We start from the raw sequence: 20,788 nt of genomic DNA, 5'->3' as shown, positions 1-20,788 counted from the left end.
CTGTAGGTATTTAAATATAATTTAGATTTTCAGAAGAACTTAGAACCCATAATTGGGGCCAGACTTGCAAAGAAGTTGAACATTCCAGACACTGAGTTCTTTGAAAATCTATTCTTAATGGTGGATAGTAAGTTCTTCTGAAATACTGACTTTAGATGTATATTTGAAAATCTAAATTTAAGTATATCTGTTTATTAACAAATTGCAACTAAAAGTCAGCATAACTGCCAGCTGTTAAGCATTGTTTGAAAACTATTCTTTAAGAGGTTTATCAGTCCATAGGACCCTTAAGATGTTCATATTTCAGTATGCACCACAGTAACATGCTAACCCAAATTTTAAGTCTGCTTGCATCTGAATAAGATTAAGTTATCAACACTTCCAGATAAATGTAGTCAGCTTTCATTAGTCAGTCTGCAAACTTTGTTTCTTCTAATTAAAAGTATATTTGTATATATAAATTTTACATTTACTGAATATCAAGAGATAGTATGCCAGACAGAGATTAACTAAGCCTGACTCGGTATCATTTACTTTTCTATACCACCAATTAATTCATATTCTGACTTAACAAGTCAATTACATTATAAGGAAAGTAATTAGCACTGCATGAATAATGTGCATATAGCTGTCAAGGCAGAATATTGTTTAAGGCATAGCCAAAGCAAAATTCAATATTTTTCCCTACATGACAATGATGCACTAAAACACGTTTCTGTAACCCTGAAAAGATGGTTTTATTTATCAATTCTATACTTCACTGATGAGCGTCTCTACCTTTCCAGTCTTCTCTTGGTTGTGCTAGTTTTCTAACATGTACATTTACATAACATGTACATCCTCAGAAAAGAGGAAAATTGTTTCTAAACCAGACTTCTGTTTGCTGTAAAGAAAAAAAGAAAAGCAAATTTGAAAAATAATATAAGGATTCTTTTTCCTCAGAAGTCAAAATATCTATGTGAATCTAATACAATTAAATTATCACTATAAGGATCTGACCCATCACACAAATGGGTAAAGCTGTGCACAGAAGTAACTCTGGTTAATCAGATAGATTACACTTATGAGTAAGACTTCCATATAAAAATATTTGCAATATTTAGGCCCTAGAAATGCATTTCAGAAACAAAAGATTTTTTTTTTCCATTTTGTAGAAAGTCCCTAGGATTTTAGGTAATCTTCCCACAGATTTAAACACAGATGGGCATTAACCCATTTAAACTGAAAAAATATCTTTGCTTGTCTGTATGTGAGACTGAAATGAAAGCACAGTTGGACATATTTAAGTAGGGGGAGAGAGGATTTTCAGCATTTTTGTTATTTTAAGTGGCACTTCTCTGACAGTTTAGTCTTTCATTGATCTGACTTTTAAAGATTAAATAATAATAATTCTTGGCACTTGCGTCTTTGCTTTCACAAAGTGCTGTATAAACATTAATTAATCCTCAGGCTTAAGTCTTCAGAAAGAAAAAGTTCATAATGCTTTTTCAAGCAGATCTGACTAGGAAACTCACAAGTATATAATTTATTTATTAAAATAACTTGAGCAATTTCTGATTATAAATAGAGCCATTTCCAAACAGTGTGTCTTAGATAACATCATAAACATATTTTAAGGTTTGTAATAGTTAAGACTATCAAAAGGCATTGCACAGTTATACTGACATCAGTTTCCAACAGCTGTCATAACAAGAGTAGATCTATCTCACAGTTGACTGGGGGAACTGTGTTAGCATTTGAGATATGGAGATAACAACTTCCTATTGCTGTAGAATTTCTGCTTCCACATCAGATATGTCATGCAACTTAGTCTTATCAAAGGGGTCAGCTGAAACTACTTTCCAAACACTTCTTTTCTGCTTTCCCTACTGTAGTGAGAATCTCTATACTTGCATCTATACTAGTTGCTCTAACAGTTCTCTTCTTCCTTTTCCTTAAAAGCAGCATCATGACTTAAAACAAAAGAAATCCAGGCATTTTCAACATCTTTCAATGATGAATGGAATTAACTCATCCATTTTTTCATTTTGAGGAAGTATTTTACATGCTACAAGAGGCACTTAAATGTTTAAGTTTCAGTGTTATAGACTACACGTTGCTCTTAATTCACTGGCATAGTAACCCCCCCATCTGATGAGAAAGTCTTAATGTTTCTTTATATGGTAATTCTCAGTGTTTAGTCAACACTTTAAGAACTCTGGTATGTTTTAATACATCTATTATGTCTAACTATACTACTTTAAAATTAGTATCTGAAACACACATGATGACTCTACTAAGAAAAACTCACGCAATACATTTCACTGGTGTCTACAGAAAACAGCTAACATACAAAACAGTTGTCTGTAAACAGCGAGAGGATGTAGTATGCTCAGTGCTGTGCAGCAGCTGCCTTTCACAACAGATGCACCGCCGTGGCGCCGCAACATGTCATTCCTCACTGAAATTCCAGCCTCTTGCAGAGCTCCTTCTGGCAAGGGTCCTGAAACAAAACTCTTCTTTGAAGGCCCTTTATAAAACAATTTCATGAAAATCCCTGTAAATTTTGAGTTAATTTTTTTTAAATTGAAAACAAGTGATTTTGCAGCAGCCATTTGTTTCTTCGCAGACATCTTGCATAATTTCAGTACGTGCTACTTGTTTTTATAGAAGTCCACATGGCTGGTGAACTGCAAAATTTTATCTCTATGAGAAGCTCCCAAAAATACTCTACTGCCAAGTATAGCCGTTGGTTCTTTCTCTTTAGAGCATAACTCGGTTCCCAGTGTATCAATACAATTGTCTAGACTGTACTGGTATCAATAACCTTTACACTGGAAGTAAAACTAATGACCTGAAATCCCTGCAGTAGCAGTTCTTTAACCAGGGTCTCCAAGATTGGTTTCACCAATGTTGAACCATCACTAATTTCAGGAAAGCTCCTATTTTATGTCACAGTAAGAAGTAGTACAGTACACCCTTTCTAGTGACTGTGAGCAATTTACTCTCTGTGAAGGGCTGGATTTCTCAACTTGCATTTGGTATTAACACTACGCTTATAGCTGGGTAACTGAACTAGCAGGAAAATAAGCTGCTCAAGTGCTTTGGAGAGAATTTTGCAGTGCATTGTCAGAGGGCCTCTATCATGCTCTTTGGGTAGGGCAAGAAGAAAAGACTTTAGTGAGTTATAAGGACTCCATCTACACTCACCCTCTGAATGGCAGCAAAGGGTTTTGGCCAATCCATTTAACAACAGCCCAACAGTCCACAGCTAGGCAGCCATAAGCACTTCTAAGCCAGGGCTCTTACTGAGGCAGATCAGCAACACCAAGGCTGCAGCTCTCAAAGCCCAGGCTGCCTCTAGAGATAGGGTGGGCAGCCGCAGCTTGCAATAAACCACCTAGGTGCGCACAGCAAGTCTCCACCGCTCTCCTAGTAGGATAAAAGCTACTCGAGTGCCTCATTTGCGGTTCACCCTGGCGCAGCACCACTAGTACAAGACGCACCCCACCACTTACCAGCAGGCACGCATCTCCTAGCAGGGAGGAGCCCTAAGCGGGAGGCGGGCAGTCCCTCACAAAGGACAAGGCCCCTCCAGCCCCATGAAGCGGCGGTCGATAACGGCCGGTCCCCGCCGCAGGGCCCGCGCGACGTCCAACGGCCACCACCCAACCGCCCTCGGCGGCGCGGCCCCTCCCTCCCGCGGCTGCCTCCGCGGACGCGCGCCTCCTGGCCACGGGGCACGTGGGCTGGGGGGCCCGCTGATTGGCTGCCTGCGGTCACCTGAGCCCGGCCCCTCCGGCGAAGGAGGGAGGGGCGCGGCGCGGCGCGGCGTTGCCGGGGTGACGGGGCGAGCCGGAGCCGGAGGAGCTGAAGGAGGGAGCGGGCGCCGGGCGAGCGCTGCTCCGCGGCGAGCGGCCGGGGGCGGCCAGCAGGCCGCGGCGTGGCAGGTGGGTGCGTGGGAGATCGGGCGAGCTCAGTCCCCTCCACCTCGCAGCGAGGCTGGCCCTCATCTTCTCTTAGAGGAGCACCTCTTCCGCGGGCAGGAGGGAGGCTCTGAGGCGAGGGTGCGCGGAGAGGGGCGGCCACGGGGGGTCGGGGTAGGGGGAGGGAAGTAGCGGCGCCTCCGCTCCCCGGGGCTCCGCGCAGCTTCCCCCCAGGGCACCGGCCTGGCTGGGCGCTGACCCGAGAGTGCTCACAGCCCTGTCAGGCACCGACCTGCGCTGCCTTCTCGTTGCGCGTAGGGGCGTTAGGGGAGATGATGGGAATGACCCTCCGCGGAAAGCGCAGGCTGCGGGGGCGGAGGGGAGGGCTCCGCTGGGTCCCTTCCTCTCCGAGGTGGCTCCAGCTGTGCCGCGTCCCACAGTGGGTACGAGGGGCACCGCGCAGCGGGAGTCGCAGCTGATGCTGCTGGGTTTTGCAGGTCTCGACAGCCTGAGAGTAACTCGCTCCTCCGCGCTCCGGAGTGCGGCGAACAAAAAGCCCTTGAAAATCGAGCTTTCTTGTTCACAAGCTCTTCTCGTGTCTACTGCATAAATAAGTTACTGTTGGCTTCAAACAATTTTTGGAGCTGGAGTTGGAGGAACAGGAGCTAGTGACTTTTTCTCTTGGCTGGTAAGAGGTTGAAAACCCACAATTATGGTCCTGTTGAAAAGCATTTGATTGTTTGACTTCCTTTCCTGGTGTCTGTCTTCATTGATCTGACCTTGGACTGAAAGCTTTACCTGATATTTATGAAAAATGTTGATAGTTAATACCTATTTACTGCCTTTATACTTACAACTACCTTAAATTAATGATTTTATAAAATTAACAAAGGAGTTCAGGAGCATTTAGTAGAAGTGGCATATTGATTCAATCTGCAGGTATGTTTGCTAACTACTGCATAATCTCTTTCAAGCACACCTTCACCATCACATGTAAAACAAGTTAGGGGTATTAACTGGAAGCTTTTTACCATATAGGCAAGGGGTGTTGTGTTGTTTGTTTTTTTTTTTTTTAGAAATGGAAGTAAACTTCTTTATTAGTTCAGTAATAAGATGTTTAAATTTTCAGTTAAGGAGGTAATAAATGACTTTTTCTCAGTTTCAACAAATTGCAGTTGCAATCCTAATAGCAGAGAATGCTGAGAATGAAGACGTTGCATGCTGTCCAAAACCATGCTATCTAAAACCACTAAAGGGTGGCTGGATAGATGTTAACACATTGGCATTGCACCATTGCCATAGTTACTGTGTTAACCAGCCCAATGCTTTAAAATTTATGATTCTTAAAAATTACTTTGAAAAAGATATTCAAAGTATAATTTGGTAGAAATGAAATATGAATCTAATATTGACATTCTCATTTTGTTGTATTACTTATTCCCATGTCTAAGTACAAATATGTACAAATGCAGCTCTATGCTGACGTTTCATCTACCAAACTAGTATCTCCTAGAAGTTTAGATGAGTGAGATGTATTAAAAAGAAGGAGCAATGTTTTTTACCGTTGTTTTGATGCTGAAGCACGGAATTATTCATTATTTGTATGAATAGTCTCATCAGCTTCAATGGGATTAGGAGTTCTTGTGTGAATCACAGGTTCTGATCCCAGTTTTGTTTAAGTGTAGGAAAAATGTCACCACATTGCACCTTAGTTATGGTATTTCACTCTAATTTCTAATAGTCTGGATATGTTGAAGAGCATGGATGATAAACTATTTTACATAATTTTGCTAGCATGGATTTAGAACATCATTTGTAAGTGGCAAAACTAGGGATGAATTATATAGTTCTTTCTCAAGTTCTGCTGAATATACCCATTTTGAGACACTGGGATATAACGCATTTTGTAAATGCTGTACGTGAAAATGAAGACACTGTAGAGATGCTTCTTTGGGGTATTAATTACCACCATCATTCCTGTAAAGTCAGGTACTTCAGCTAGCATAACTCAAAGCATATGGTACTCAGAAGGCATACGGATATTTCCTGGCTATGTGTAAATCTCCTTTTTCTCCTCCCTTAGCCCCTAAAACAGGTATAAATGTTTTCTATTGCCAGCAATGTTCCAACATTAATCTACTATCTCTGCCTTTACAAGTGTAGAAATGAATTCACAGCTGCCTAATTTTGTACAATTTCACATTTGGCTGCTTCTGAAAAATATGGATTTATTCAACACAATATTTAATGTGATGAATACTACCTAGCTGACAGTATTTTATTTTTTTCCTCGTGTGGGCCTTCTCAGAGCAGTTGGAGCAAATGTGCTCAGTCAAGACCTCATTTACTTCACAAAGGGGAAAAAAACAAGGGTTGCGGGCAAGGTATAAAGGGAAGGTGTTCTAGAAGTATGAGACAGAATAACAATGCGTAGTTCTGTAGTAGAAGTTCTTGTCCCTAACTTTTTCCCTTTGTCTTTATCATTGCAGCGGCAGCGTAAATACTTTCCCTTCTCTTGTTTCTTGCCCGTGGGGCACTGACTCTGGTAAAGCCATCTGCCACTCCTTGTCATTTTATTGCATGTGGTTGACAGCTGCAGGTGGGAAACAGGGTGGTTGGAAGGGAGCTCAGATCCTATTTATTGGATATTAGAGACCTCTGTCGGCAAGATAAAATGATTATATTTTCATCCCTCTTTCTCATCCAAAACTTCTCAGGGTGCTCTGCCAGTGTTGTAGAGAGCATGAAAACTGGTCGTCAAGTATGAAAGTCAAATCAAATATGGGAAACTTACAAGATCTAGGGATCTAGAAAAGTTAAGTGAATTCGAAGTTGGGGCCCTTCTAAAGTTTCCCTTGGAAGATGGATGACATTGACTTCAAATTTTGATGCTTATATGTATGAGAAACCTGCTAGTAGGCCATAATTTAATGCTGCCTCAAGTCTTGAGGTGATGTGTCATTCATGGTGAAACTTTATTTTTTGGAGAGAAGGAAGAAATATTTTTCTGACAGATTGACTTTGAAATAGAGTGATGACAACTACTCAGGAGAGCAAGTAAACGTAGGAATAAATTTTGGGGGACAGTGGATTCTGGGACCCTGGAAGCTTGGCTGTTCTTACTTCCACAATACATTTATTACATGTTCCAAATTTTTTGTTTGATGTTGCCCTCTTTATACATATGCATAGTAGGCCCCACACAACCTTAAAACTACACAACCACATTTCTTAATGGAAGTTCTGTATCTTGAGTTCAGTACGTTACCAATGATGAATGCTTTTCCCTGAGTATTTTGGACAAGCGTATTACTGTTAACCTAAAAAGATGCATTTGGAGCAATTTACTGACCTCAAGAATATGTATCCACAGTTTTCTCTCATTTAACAAAAATGAGGATAATGCAACTCAGCATTGTAAATAACAGTATGCAAATAAGAACAAATAATTTTTAAATGTATTGAACTTCTGTTTGGTCTATTTGCCTCTATTTTAGAGGCAAAAAATTCTTCTAGTTGCTTCTTACTTGAATGCATATGAGGTGAATGGCTTGCGTCCAACAGACATCGATGCAATGCCACTTGATATAAAGAGAGAACAAATTTGCCCAATGGCAACCTGTTATTAAGTGCTGCAGTGTCTGCTTTTTAAGCAGGGCTTTTAACCAAACTGGAGACAGAAACAGGAAACAAGCAGCTGGCACAGTTATGTCTCCTTCAGGACTTGTTTTAAATAAAAGTTATTAATGTGCCTTAACCGTTTGCATTATTTTTATCAAAATGTTGTCATGAAAAGAAACTTTTTTTTTTTTTTTGTAGTCTTAACAGAGGTTTTTCATTGTACGCCAGTTAATTTTTTTCTCATATGTTATAGTCAGTATATAGTCTTTGGGGTTATTTTTTTTTTTTTAGTAGGAACTGGAACAATAAGCACAATGATTGCATGATACAGTACCACAGGCATTCATACATGGCTACTGAAATTATTTGAATATGTTTTGGTGCTACTAAACCTACTGAAGTGCACTAAAGTTTAAGGCCCATAGACCTGCAAGCTTATTTTGGAAGATCTGATGATTATAAAAGATGAATTACCTAGAAGATATCTCATATTACATCATAGACCTAAAGCTATGAAATTGCATCGTACATACACTGGTCAGTCAACAAATTTGAAGCCCAGTAAAATGTGTAGATGAGTTGGAGAAGTCTGTGATAGTTTGATACCAGTTCTAAAATACCTGATTTGGGAAATTTACTTTGGGTTTTGGAATCCTGATGTTTCACAGTGTTGGATTTGGCAAGAGTGTAAAAAGGCAGCAGATTTTCTTTTAAATAGAAAATATTTCACAAGTGCAAGAAAATTTCCGCACCTAAGGCAACAAGTGTGTTTTAATATGGCAAGCTTCTCCGTGTGCTTTCTATGTTCTAAAAATCTGAGGTACATGCTATAAGAACATCATCATGTAACAGATATGGCAGCTCCAAAAGCTGAGATATGAGCTGTCACCGTAACCGCAACAGTTTTACTACTGCTTGTTATTCTGTACTACTTTCTGTTAAGAGCTGGCATTCGTTTTTTACTCCAATTGTAACTCCAGAATATAACAAGCATAAAAATACATCACTAGCTTTGCTTCAATATTGATCTAAATAAATTGTTTATATGCTAACTAACTTTTTTACAATATTAAATCTTCCAGTTATTGCATATTGGAAAAATGTATAGGATGAATGTGGCTTCGTGACATAAAGTTAATATAGTTTTATTGCGTTAAGATGGCAAGTACTGAATCTGGTGGCCAGTTAATCAGGCTGTTCTTAATTTTCATTATTTTTCCATCCTTCAGGTGACCTGCTCAGAAAAATACAGACTGTTTAGATTATGCCACAGCTCCGTATTTTAGATAATTAGGCTTAGTACAGCTTATTGATATTGTTTGTATTGATAATTCTACATGAAACAACATAAAAATATACAATTCTTATGATATTCGGTTTCTTTTTTGATATGGCACACATTTTCACAAACAAAAGTAAATCTCAATTTAAAATAAAACATATGTTTAAACTTATAAAGAATCCTATTTTTAAAATTTTGGTAGTATAATATAGATGGTTATAATTACATTAGAACTGTGCTATGTTCTGTTTCTTTAACAATAATATTATTAAGGAATATAATGACTATAAATTGGTACGACAATAATTACGTGACATTCAATTCTAAGCAACTCAGTTACATTAACGGCTTTGTTTCACTTGCACGCTTATGTAAAGTTTTGCCTCCTATAGCAAGTAAGAAAGCATATAAATTATTTACTTTTTTCCACTGAATACCATTATATGAAATGAAGAAGTCAATGGGGATTTTTCTTCCAAATTCCTTTCATTTCGGCATGATTCTTTCAATTACTATTTAATAGGGTTGTATCATTTAGCTTTTAATCTTTTAGCTTTATTGTTTTGTCTTCTCTGAATCAAATGAAGTGAAGTTTGTTTTGCAGGACTCCTTTTCTGTCATATTGCATAGAGAGATGTTTATTGTATTGCTAGTCTTTGTTCGTTTTTAATCTTTTCATAACATTACCTCTCTTGAATTTCTGTAGCATTCAAAATGTATAAAAGTTGAACACCAGCAAGCTTAAGTCTTTCCGGATACTTTTTTTCTTTTTTTTTTTTTTTTTTTCCCCAACGTTACTGAGGTGCAAAGTCTCAAAATTTGTCTTCTGTCTAATCTGGTTTGATTTAGCAGATCTTCAGTTACTAATCAGCCAGAAGATATATTTATTAATGATGTGTGGGTTTTATCCATCTTGTTTCTTTCCAAACATAGACAAGAAACATTTCTTTAAACTTCTCTGTTCCCTTAACAGTATTTTTACTGTCTCTGTCCACTGTTTCATCTTTGCTGTTACTAGAAATTATTTTAGTCCTATATACTTTTGTTTTTATACACCTAATTTTCTTTGCAGCATTAGCACTGTCAGCTTCTCGTGCCAACTTTGTGCCCTTAACTTTTGAAGTTTGTTGACTCTCCTTTTCCATTTTTCCATTTGTTCCATGGTACTTTTTACATCAAACTGTTGTATTTGGGTCATCCAGAATTCTTTGAGCTTTCCTATTTCGTGTTTCTCAGCTTTATTTGTGTATTTGTATTACTTGATGGTATGTCTTCTTTTTTACCCATGTTGACATGCATATAATCTGATAACTGTCATTGACCCATAGACCATTGCCGTCACTAAGGGAGAAATAACCATAAAAATGCAATCTTGGCTTTTCTGTAGGGTGCTGACACATCTCTTTGCCCATTCTGTTCATCCTAGCAGACTTTAGCTCTTTTCAAAATACAATTTATCTTAAAATATATAATATTGACACTGAAGTATAATTTCTTCTTATTGATTAGAATTTGGTAATTAGAGTATTCATGCGGTAAAATGTGAAATTTTGTGTTAATTATAGTTTATGCCCATTCTGGTTGTATAGTTTATTAAGTGTATTATGCTTGTTATAATTCCATATTGTAAAGTATTTTGCAACTGTTCGTAATCTTTTTCTATACTACTTTCCTTATGTTTTGGTTCCATCCTTTGATTTGTCAGTGTCTTCTACTCTTAAATGATAAAGATTACTTATCTCTTTTTTTTTTTTTTTTTTTTTTAAATGACATAATTAAACATCAGTCCTTAAGCTCTAGGCTAAAAACGTTTTAAACATTATTTCTCACATCTAGCTGAAACCAATGACATTGTATTATGGTCATGTAAGGTATGCAAATTAGGATCAAATTCAAATAGTCTGTTATGTGGGCTGGATTTATGTATTCTTTTCTTGTTATTGTTGCTACATATAGTTTGCGTTTCTGAACTAAAAGTTACACTTGCGTTTCTAGGTAACTGACCAAAGCAAAAAGTAAGAAACTGGAAATTAACACAAAGACTCAAATAAACAAAAGGAAAGTAAGAGAAAAAAAATTTCTGTTGGCCAAGCACAATATTCTTAATGATTGTTGGAGCGCAATTCATTGATTTAATAATCAAAAAAAACTTATTCCAAATTAGAACTTGCTTTCTGTAAGGGTTTCAAGTAGTTCCCCTTCATTTTTTAATTTTTTTTAATCATTTGTTTGTTGTCACTTCCTAAAAGATAATTAAACAAGCCTTTATGGACTGTTCTTTCATCTTTTTTTGAAATTATGACAAAAATTGTCTGATGTAGGATATGATTTGTTTATGCTGTTTGAAATGTTTCTATAATAGTCTTTGCCTTCCAGATCATAAACGATCACGTTAACACATCTTAAGAAGTTGGTATTCTTGGGTGACAGAAACAGATCCTGCGTATGCCTCTAGTTCATTGCAGAACGCAGTAGAAGAGGTTATCTTAGCCACTAGGCAAATCCATTCTGCTCCACATTGCAACACAGAAGGAATATTCTCATGATCACCTATGTCTTGGTTGATATGGGGCATATTTGAAAAAATTTATTTTTGTCCATTGATCATATACTTAGTTGAGCATCTAACAAGGAAGCAAGATATATTAGGGATGTTAGAAGATGTTAGATTTACAAATGGTGATCTCTAATCTAGACTGATAGCAGTCTCTTCTTTTGAGAATTAGGGCTATAGAAACTTTGTGTATATTGCCTTGTCACCTAAAAAAGAACATGATTTTTAAAGTGTATGTTTCTTGTTTAGCTTCCAGGAATCCATCTGAAATATTTTAATGGCATTAACAAATACATATTTTGACGTGCTGAATGACATGAATTCCTATGGCCATATGACTTTTGCAATTTAAACACCATTGTGGAAATATAATGATTTTTTTCTTTTTTTCCTTTATTTTTTTTCTAGGGAGAAAGTTTAATTGTAAGAAATGGATGCTAAAGGATTACAAGGAGAAGATAAACTGAAGATGCTCATAATTTTACTAGCATATTTGGTAAGTTAAAAATTAATTTTTTTTCCCCAGGATGAATTTGAAAAAACTGTATTGGACATAGGAATGGTGTCTTTTGTTTTACACATTACTGCTGACGCTAAAAGTCTTAAACACATATATGCAGACAATTACATAGGCATTTTACCAATTTAAAAGTGAGCTTGGTCAAGTGATTTGTATAATTTCTTGGTACTCCTCACGTGCAATTAAAAAAGTTTACGTTGTGAGCCTCTCTGTGGAAGGACTGGACTAGGACAGAAAATATAGGTGAATATAGTGTTGTAAAGGTGATACTGCTTCACTTAGGAGAGATGGCAAGAATTCTAGGCAATTTGCAGTGGCTGTCTCTTAGTACAGTACACTCATACGTATAGTTTAGGAGTTTGGAGTATTCAGTTTATCCACAGAACATAGCATAGCACACAATTACATTGCCTACTAAGCGTACTTCAACTCTGGCTTCCAGAGACAAGCTCTAGAACTAAGGGTAATTAACGCTTCATAGCTATCAGAAAGGCTTTGGTCATTCTGAAAAGACTAATACACAAAGAGTTTAGTAGCAGTTGTGGAGAGCACTTTCTGTGAAGGAAGCCTGTATGTAAGCATTTAATTTAAAATTCTATTGAGGGAGCTCACAGGGTTTGCTGATGTTCCTGGTTAGGATTCCAGTGATTATACTGAGACTTTGCATGGCTGATATTACTCCTTATGGTATTTCTCATAAATTTAATTTCTAGTTTTGTCAGATAATGTACTTAAATGCCTTTGAAGGCAGAAATTGGATTCTCTCATTGGGCCCATTAAATGTTAAGTGATAATGAAATTTAGAATAAATAGTATTCATACAGGTTTGGGGTGCTTTTTAAGTTTCAAAAAGGTTTGAGTGACCTTTTAAAATCTCTAAATGTTTATGTTTGAAAGAATAGATTTTAGTTAATTTATTGAATTGTAATAGCATCATTTAAAAAATTTTTAAAATCACAGATAAATGAAACACAACAATATAATGTAATGTGACATAGCTTACTGTCATGAAAATTGTAGCTTCCGTAAATGGTCATGTGAATTTTTCATAATGTTGAGTAAGGTGAGGAACTTAAGCTTATGTTCAAACAATTAAGTGTTTAGACATTACACAAGTGCCAAATATCAAACAGGTCTTCTAAAACTGTAAAATTATTGCAAGTCACTGAGTACTAAGAACCTTTAAAATTCATGCCACTTATCCATATTTGGAGTTAGATTATTAACTTTCATTGCCATATTTAAACCTTTTTTTATAATGCAGAAATTTATTGTTAAGATAGAAACATGAAGTTATTCCTCAGATTTAGGGTTCATATAAATTGTACGTTAATCACAGATTAATTATGTGTTACTGAGTTTACTTTTTTACTCTTTTTTTTTTTTTTTTTTTTTTTTTTCCCCTCCAGCTAAGTAGGGTAATTTGTGAGACTGGTGATTGCAGAGAGCAAGAATTTAGGGACCACACTGGAAACTGTATCCTCTGCAAGCAATGTGGACCTGGAATGGAACTCTCAAAGGTAAGCAAGTCATGCTTTCTTGAATTTACTTTGTTTCCAATAAGTGCATTTACATGTGTAGTTAAAACAATAGATAGCTCTATTTATATGGCAATACTTTTTTATTATTTTGGTGTTTGAACCTTTTACAGTTTTTCAAGTACTGTGTCTGCTGGTTCTCTTTATATAAAATGATCAGAATGTTCAGAAAATGATGATACCATTAAAAAATTAAGCAGTACCGTTAGAGGGTCTGGATATGGGCTCTCAAATTAAAATGATTTCTTTTTTTTTTAAAGGTTAGTTACTGGTACAAAAAGGGGAAGAAAAACTACAAAGAATTAAGACTGAATAACCTCACTGTGTACAGGAAAGTTCAAAAAATGAATTTCAAACTAGTGATTGGTACAGACCACTGAAATGTGGGGTGCTTGGTTTTTACAGTGCGACTTTCAGAATTAGTTCTGGATTTTAGGTGAAGTTGCCACTATAGGCAGTGTCTAAATATTTTCTCTACAACTTGTTCTAACAGAATGGTTTATAAAAAAAATATAAATAAAGGTGTAAGCACATAAATACAGGATAGGATTCAAGTAAGAGCTGAGATATTTCCTTAGAACATCTGGGAGATAGGTGGCTATTCTGTTTTCACTGACTCAGTGGTTGGAGCACTTTGTGTTGCGAAGCTAGATTCAAGCGAGGTTCAGTTTCTTTGTTTTACAATTTATTGACAATTCTATAAACCTAATCCATATCTTTATGCCACGTAAAGTAATTTAGAAGTTTGAGGCCAGAAAAATACATGGTAATATGTAGAAAGCACATAAGAAGTCCTTGTTAATATCATGGAGAAGGAAAGATTGTTATCTTGAGCCTTATGTAAATATTTTTTCTTTTAGAACAACTGTGTCTGTTCCAAAAGAAAATCCCAATAAAAGTTTAGGAAATGACAGGTTTTTTTAGGAGTGTGGAAGTGAATTGATGGAGAGGTGTGGTGACTGAAGTTATGGACTGGGATTCAGTAGAACTAGGAAGTTAACTTGGCAAAACTTCCAGCAAAATTCCAACTCTGAGTGCAAGTCATGCAGGGGATCTCAGTTGCTTTCAGCAAAGAGAAAGTAGGTGCTGTGTATAAGTAAGAATAGATAACAATGAAGGAAGATAGAGCTTAAAGGGAGGGAGGGATGTGGTGGGATTCACTATCTCAATCGCAAGAGGTAAGAGAAATAACAGAATCAGTTATGAGGCCTGGGGAGACTCAGTGTTTGGGGGGAGCAGGTGTGTCATGCTAGAGGTGTGAAGATGGTCAGGCAAAAGAGAGGGGGTGCAAGCTGGTATCATGAAGGGTGAGCAGACTTGTCAAGTCTCATGCATAAGACCCTTGCTTCAGTGTCCATCTACTATGCCTACGTCTTGCCCATTGTTAGAGTGTAAAACTGTGGCCCAAGCATAACTGTACAGTCAGATGGATACCTGACAGGTGGGGCCATAAAGCAAGAGAGAAGTAGATGCCTTGCCCAGTTCCTTTGCATATAGAAGGACAAACTCTGTTTTGTACTTTTATTGATAGCGTAAAAAGGATGATAAAGGTAGGATTTAGGGTATTATTTAGGAGGAGTAAAATTTAATTTTCAGGGTTTCTTTTGTAGGCAAGTATGTTATGTAGATCCAAGCAAGAATTTGAAATGTTATTTTTGAAAAAATTTAAGCATGAAACATTACTAAGTCTGGTGCATATATGTGTATAAGCAACAGGGAAAAAGAAGCTTTCAGTGCCTTCGTATTTTCTACTATATTCAGCTCTGCAAAAAGCACAAGTATTGTGGTTTGTGGGTAGTTTGAAGAGATTTACTGAAATTGAGTGACACATTTTCCCGATCTCACCACCCCCTGTAGCTAGTGTTCAGTGCATTAGGAGTCATACTTCAGTTTCACACTTCAGTGAGGACTGCTTCCTATGTTAGGCAGTGTTAGTTAAGGTTTAGTCATACAAACAATGCTGTTAAGTAGAGACTTGAAGATGACTAATGGTGTGGATGTGGTTTTGTTTAGATGGTTTGGTTTTTTTCAGTTTGACCTTAAATTTGAGGACTGAAAGGTTCTGTGTGTATGTGTGTGTGTGTTTTAATTTATAAAGGCACTTATAAATATGGCACTTCTTAACAGTGATCCTACTAAAGCAGTATTATATGCATTGATGTTGCATACTTATCTAGTTGGCAAATAAAAACAAAAGCATAAAAACTAGTGCCTTCAATACTTAGAGTTTTCTTTCAATTTAATAAAGAAATGCTAAACTAAAACAGGAAGGTCATAACTTGAATAGTGTACTATTGCAAATATGTTTTTACTTTAACTATTTTTGTTTAAACTCTGATAGTCCTGATTCTTAGGACTAGTTTTTCTGAAAATACGAATGCTTAATTTCAATGTATAAGCAATTAGTTCTCCCAGACGTGAATAGGCTTTCAACTACTATTTTCTTGCTACAGCAGTAGAACTGAAATAACTAAACAGATTTTGCTCAAACCTAAATGTGAGAGGAAGCATAATTTCCTTTATAAATACAGGTACAATTTTCTGTGAATCATAGCAAAGGATGTGATGGTGTGACTGTACTGAAATGCAGTTGAGAGAGTAGTCTTGCTGAACTACAGCTTGAAGCAACAAAGTATGTTAAGTCAAAGGTCAGAACGCAAAGGGAAAAGGGATTTAATTATATACTTGAAGTAATTTGCAGCACAGAGGGAGTTTTGTTTGCTTGGTTTTTTTACATGTGAGAAAGCAGTGATGTAATTATGCTGTAGTTTAATAACAGTTTCCTAATAACAAATAATGTGTCTGTTTTCCTATCAAATATTTAGTTCTCATGGATAAAACTAGGTATGCTGCTGGATATGCGAGCATGCCTATATGTCTAAGTATATAGTAAAATACACAGTTATCAGTGGGTTTTATAGTTTGACACACACACATGCCCACCCACACCCACACACCCCCGCCTTCCCCCCAGTGTTTTAAGCAGTTGACTGACAGGTTTCTTCTTCATGTTACTAACAAAAAACCTCAGCCTATATTGTTGAATACAAAAGGCCAGCTATTGGGTCATGCAGCAGTGGACTGTGTGAATGGTTGATGTAAACATAACATCCCTATTTCCTTCCGTCAAAACTCAGTTCAGGTAGAACTTCTACTGCTGAGTAAGCTGAAGCAGACAAGTCCAATGGCAACGACTGTAGAGCCATCACTTCACTCTTATTTATGAGAAACTACTTCATCTTAGAAATCTTCAGATTTAGATTTTAACTTTCTTGTTATTATTGACTAGACAAAAACAGGAACTGTGTTACTTTCAAAAGCCAAGTAGAGTTAAGTAGGCTAAACACTGTGAAAGGAAAACGGCAGCTCTCAAGACAAATATGATAAATATTGTGGTACAGGTGGGTACTATGGCTTAAATATAGTGCCACTGCATGGATCAGCAACCAGTGTAGAGCATAAGTACACTTGTGCGCATACTGTCTTCCTTTTGCCTTTATTAAACTGAGTACATGATGTTATAGAAATCAAAACTAATACGTTGTTACCTAATTGTGGGATTTGGGGTTTTTTTAAACTTAACTGAGTTTTATAAAGCCACAAAAAAAATCCCATTGAAGTGTAGGAACAACTAATGACTGTTGACCTAAGGGAAGACAAAGTGGCTCCTGAAGATCAGACTTAAGAATCTGAACACAGGCTGCATGGATGACTTAAGGTATGGTTAAAGCCTAATCAAATCTGGCCTTGTGTGACAGTCCAGTCTGTTCCCATGTCGCCAGGTACATTCACATATACCACAGACTTGCATCAACAGTATGGATAAGTGTGCAGGGCAAAACACCACCTGTACAGAGTGGATGCGTGTAAATATACATGTATGTATATAACGTGTGTGTGTATATACTTGTTTTTACAACTATTAACGAGTTATTTACATGATCTTTGTTGCTATACTATGTGAGCATTTCATAATACCTTTCTAAGTCAGGGAAGTCCTGTTGCCTTTTCTTGATGTCTGTGCTAGTGTCTCATGTATAAATTAACTTGCCGATGGTAACACATAAAGCTTTTGGTGGAACAGAGCAGCCAGAGGCCAGAGTGGAACAAAAGGATGGAGACTCTCTCTTTACAAGGCACCACATGGACAGGACAAGGGACAATGGGTACAAGTTTTACCAGGAGAGAGGTTTTATCTCTAGATAAGAAAGACTTTTTTTACAGTGAGAACAATCATTCACTGGAACAACTTCCCCAGGAATGTGGTACAGTCCACATCATTGGAGATTTTGGGGCTGACCTAGGCTGCTCTATGTTTCTACGATGAGTGTTTAATTTTAGTTGCAAACTAGTGCTCAGTCTACTGGATTGACCTTCCTGTCTGCATAGATAAGCAACTTCAGACACCCTTTATAGCATGAAACGAACAAAAAAAACCCCAACAAAACCCACATTTCTTGTAACTAGTTACAAATCTAGACTGTTCTTTTCAGCTTTTGATGTCACAGTTTAGTGGGATTCTCTTTGTTCAATAATGTTTTTAAAGTAATTCTTTCTTCCTTAAAATAAGAAAAAATAGTACACCCTCAACTTTTCCTTTCTAATTCCCTATCAACTGTTCTGACAGCAGTGTTGCAGATGTTGCATTAACTTAGAACTGAAGTCTGTTGATCGCTTTGTTGATTGCGTTTTTTTATATAGTACTTTTAAGATTGCCATCATAAGAAAGCCATTTGTTATTTTATCAAGAATTTAGCATTGATGAGGAAAGGAGTAAAAGCTGCTTCTCCTGTTTGTTCGCTTCTGTTTGTTCATTTAAAAAAAATAATCTACATGGCCTTTTCTCATTAACATGTCTCCTTGGTAATGTTTGTGAAGCCTCTGAACCACTGAAATAGCTTGATTCTGAGCATGGGGGGGGGTTGTTTGGGGCTGTTCTTTGGATTTTGGGGAGTTTTTTTGGTGTTTTTATTTTAAGCAGTGACTTCTTCTCAGATGGGAGACCAAAATGATTGTGTTGATTCAGAAGGAAGTGTTTGCTTCATATGGCTCAACATTATTTCATCTGTCATTCATTTAGTAGGAAACAAAGCATCACATGGTGAAGCAAGTGGTTCAGTATCTTTCATTCTTAAAGTGGCTTCAAGTTGCCAGTGCCTGAATAGTCATTGGTGTGCCTTGATACTAAGAGCCTTTTCTGTCCTATCTTACGAGTAATCTGTTTCTGTATAAATTAAACTTTATATATGATTCAAATTTATATAAGTCACAATTAATGAAGAAAAAATATGCTGCGATAGTTTGGGTTTTGGCCTTTTCCTGAAAATGTTCCAATACAGAAATGAGAGTCCTTCCAGTCCTTTCACCATAATTTGCTTTTTCTTTAAAAAAAAAAAGAAAATTGTAACTCTATAGCTTCCATGTATAAACAATACATGGAATTATTTATATATGAAAAAGCAATCAATATCACAGCCTCGTCAAGCTTATATTGCAACTCAGAACTTTAACTGCAATTCTAGATTGTTTTGTCAACAGATCACATCTGAGGTTGTAGTTCAGAAACATTGAAATGACGGTTTTGTCAATAGTAATTTCTTTCCACGGTGCCCTACCTGTGCAATTATGCTGAGAGAGCAGATTTTTTAGAGCATACGATGGAACAGATCACTGAACTGATCACTTCTAACCGGCATCAGTCCCGTGGTCAGATTTACAGCTCAGCCTCATAATCAGTTGTATCAGTACAGTTGAGGACAATGTATGACAAGGAAGAAAAAGCAGAGGTGTGGGAGTGCCTGCAGCCAGCATTGCCACCAAACACGTGATGATAAATACTGTCACCAAAGGACTGCTGGTGCACAGAGAGCTTATGGCACAGAGGGAGCTTGATGGTTGCTGAGGCAGGGCTATGTGTCATAGGTTGCTTCATTGCACCAGGTATATGGTGAAGAAAAAGGAGACCTGCATCCTGGCTCAGAAAAGGAATAGTGAATTAAACAGCAAGGTACTGTTTCTACTCCTGAACAGAACAGTCCTCACACACAACATGAAAGGTAGTGTGCTGCATCTGACCTGTTGTCCCAGTGAAGTTATTGAAAGCAGCTGCTACCGTGTTTAGCAGTCACTTAGTAACTTTTCAAAGCAAGAGAGGTGATCGTGAGGAAGCCTGCCGTATCTCAGGTCAGGAGAGGCTAACACGTGTTTCTGGGTCAGTCTCCTGGAGGCTGGAGCAGCTGCATGTAGGCATGTCAAATCTTAATCACTGAGCATGAAACTTAGTTCTGACACTTACTTTGCACTTTGCCACAGCAGCTAAATTTGACATGTTTGCAGCACACTGTTGCAGCCTGTCCTGCTCAGAAACTTCTGCTGATAGATACGACTGGTTATTGGATTCTAAATGAGGTTGATCCAAAGCCTAAGGTACTCTTGGAAGCTAAAGCTGTGCTATTTAACAAGGCCATATACTCAAAGGTATTACTAAAAACTTCATTTCCTAGTACCAGTGTAGTGCTGCAACCTGTTATATGACCTGACATCAATTTAAAGCGTCTCAATGACTGGAAGGCTTTTTCTTGAGAATACCTAAATATTCTTGTAATCATTGTGGCCTAGGTGGAACTTCTCTGTGCTGTACTATCTAGGGACTTTACGTAGGTTGTGGATAATCAGTGGAACTAGAAACAAATTCTAAAATGTACTTGCAGATTATGATCTTAATAATGCCTGAAAGCATTTTTTTAATGAAATTTGAGGTTATTTTAATTGAAAGAATGTTTAAAATCTAATTAACTCTTCATTTACTTTCTGCATCGCATTCAACTTTTAGGGAAAAACCATACCACTTAACTCCATTACCCTTTATAGTCTGCTATACTTCTGGTCGTTCTGTCTGAGTCAATGTTTGGGTAGTAGATACCAAAAGAAAATGTTAACACCGCCAAGGTAATACTTTAAGAGGTGTCTGTATTATTGCATGCTTTTAATCCTTTTAGCTTGAAACTAAGTTATGAGTTTAGTTAACTAGCCTGTTACAGATTCCTATATGGCTGTGGCGAGCTATCTTACTTGATACCTTAGTGAAACCCACTTTTAAACAAAGTTGTTCTGGGGATATATACATTAAAGGTAATGAGGTGTCATGATAATTTGATAGTGAAAGCGGTCTAAATATCTAGAAAATAGAAGTGCATTTGAATTTTGAGGATTTTTTTTTTTAAGTTAACTTAATAAGCAGTTTTCTAAATTAGTGTTTGGATTTCCATGACTTGTACTGTGTATCATTTGAGAGAGAAATTTTTCATTAATGTTACCTGGTGCCATAGATAGTAGCATTAAAAAGGGGAAGTGAAAATGGAATAGTGG

At 37.1% G+C, this 20,788-nt stretch overlaps 1 protein-coding gene across 2 annotated transcripts in view; it reads left to right on the top strand.

Moving 5' to 3' along the window:
• The window catches only part of TNFRSF19 (TNF receptor superfamily member 19), a 62,994-nt gene that overhangs the window by 1,042 nt on the left and 41,164 nt on the right, over nucleotides 1-20,788 (top strand). The window contains exons 1-3 of one of the 2 annotated variants that reach the window (XM_074154088.1): nucleotides 3,832-3,929; nucleotides 11,771-11,858; nucleotides 13,292-13,402. In XM_074154088.1, coding sequence (XP_074010189.1) covers nucleotides 11,793-11,858; nucleotides 13,292-13,402 — 177 coding nt within the window. In that variant the 5' untranslated portion in view covers nucleotides 3,832-3,929; nucleotides 11,771-11,792. Of the gene's footprint in view, nucleotides 1-3,831; nucleotides 3,930-11,770; nucleotides 11,859-13,291; nucleotides 13,403-20,788 lie in introns of those variants that run through there. The other variant, XM_074154079.1, reaches the window with a different exon arrangement.

The sequence above is a fragment of the Numenius arquata genome, chromosome 1 (assembly GCF_964106895.1).
Source record: "Numenius arquata chromosome 1, bNumArq3.hap1.1, whole genome shotgun sequence".
NCBI classification, from domain to species: Eukaryota; Metazoa; Chordata; class Aves; order Charadriiformes; family Scolopacidae; genus Numenius; species Numenius arquata.
This window is presented reverse-complemented; position numbering and strand designations above follow the sequence as displayed.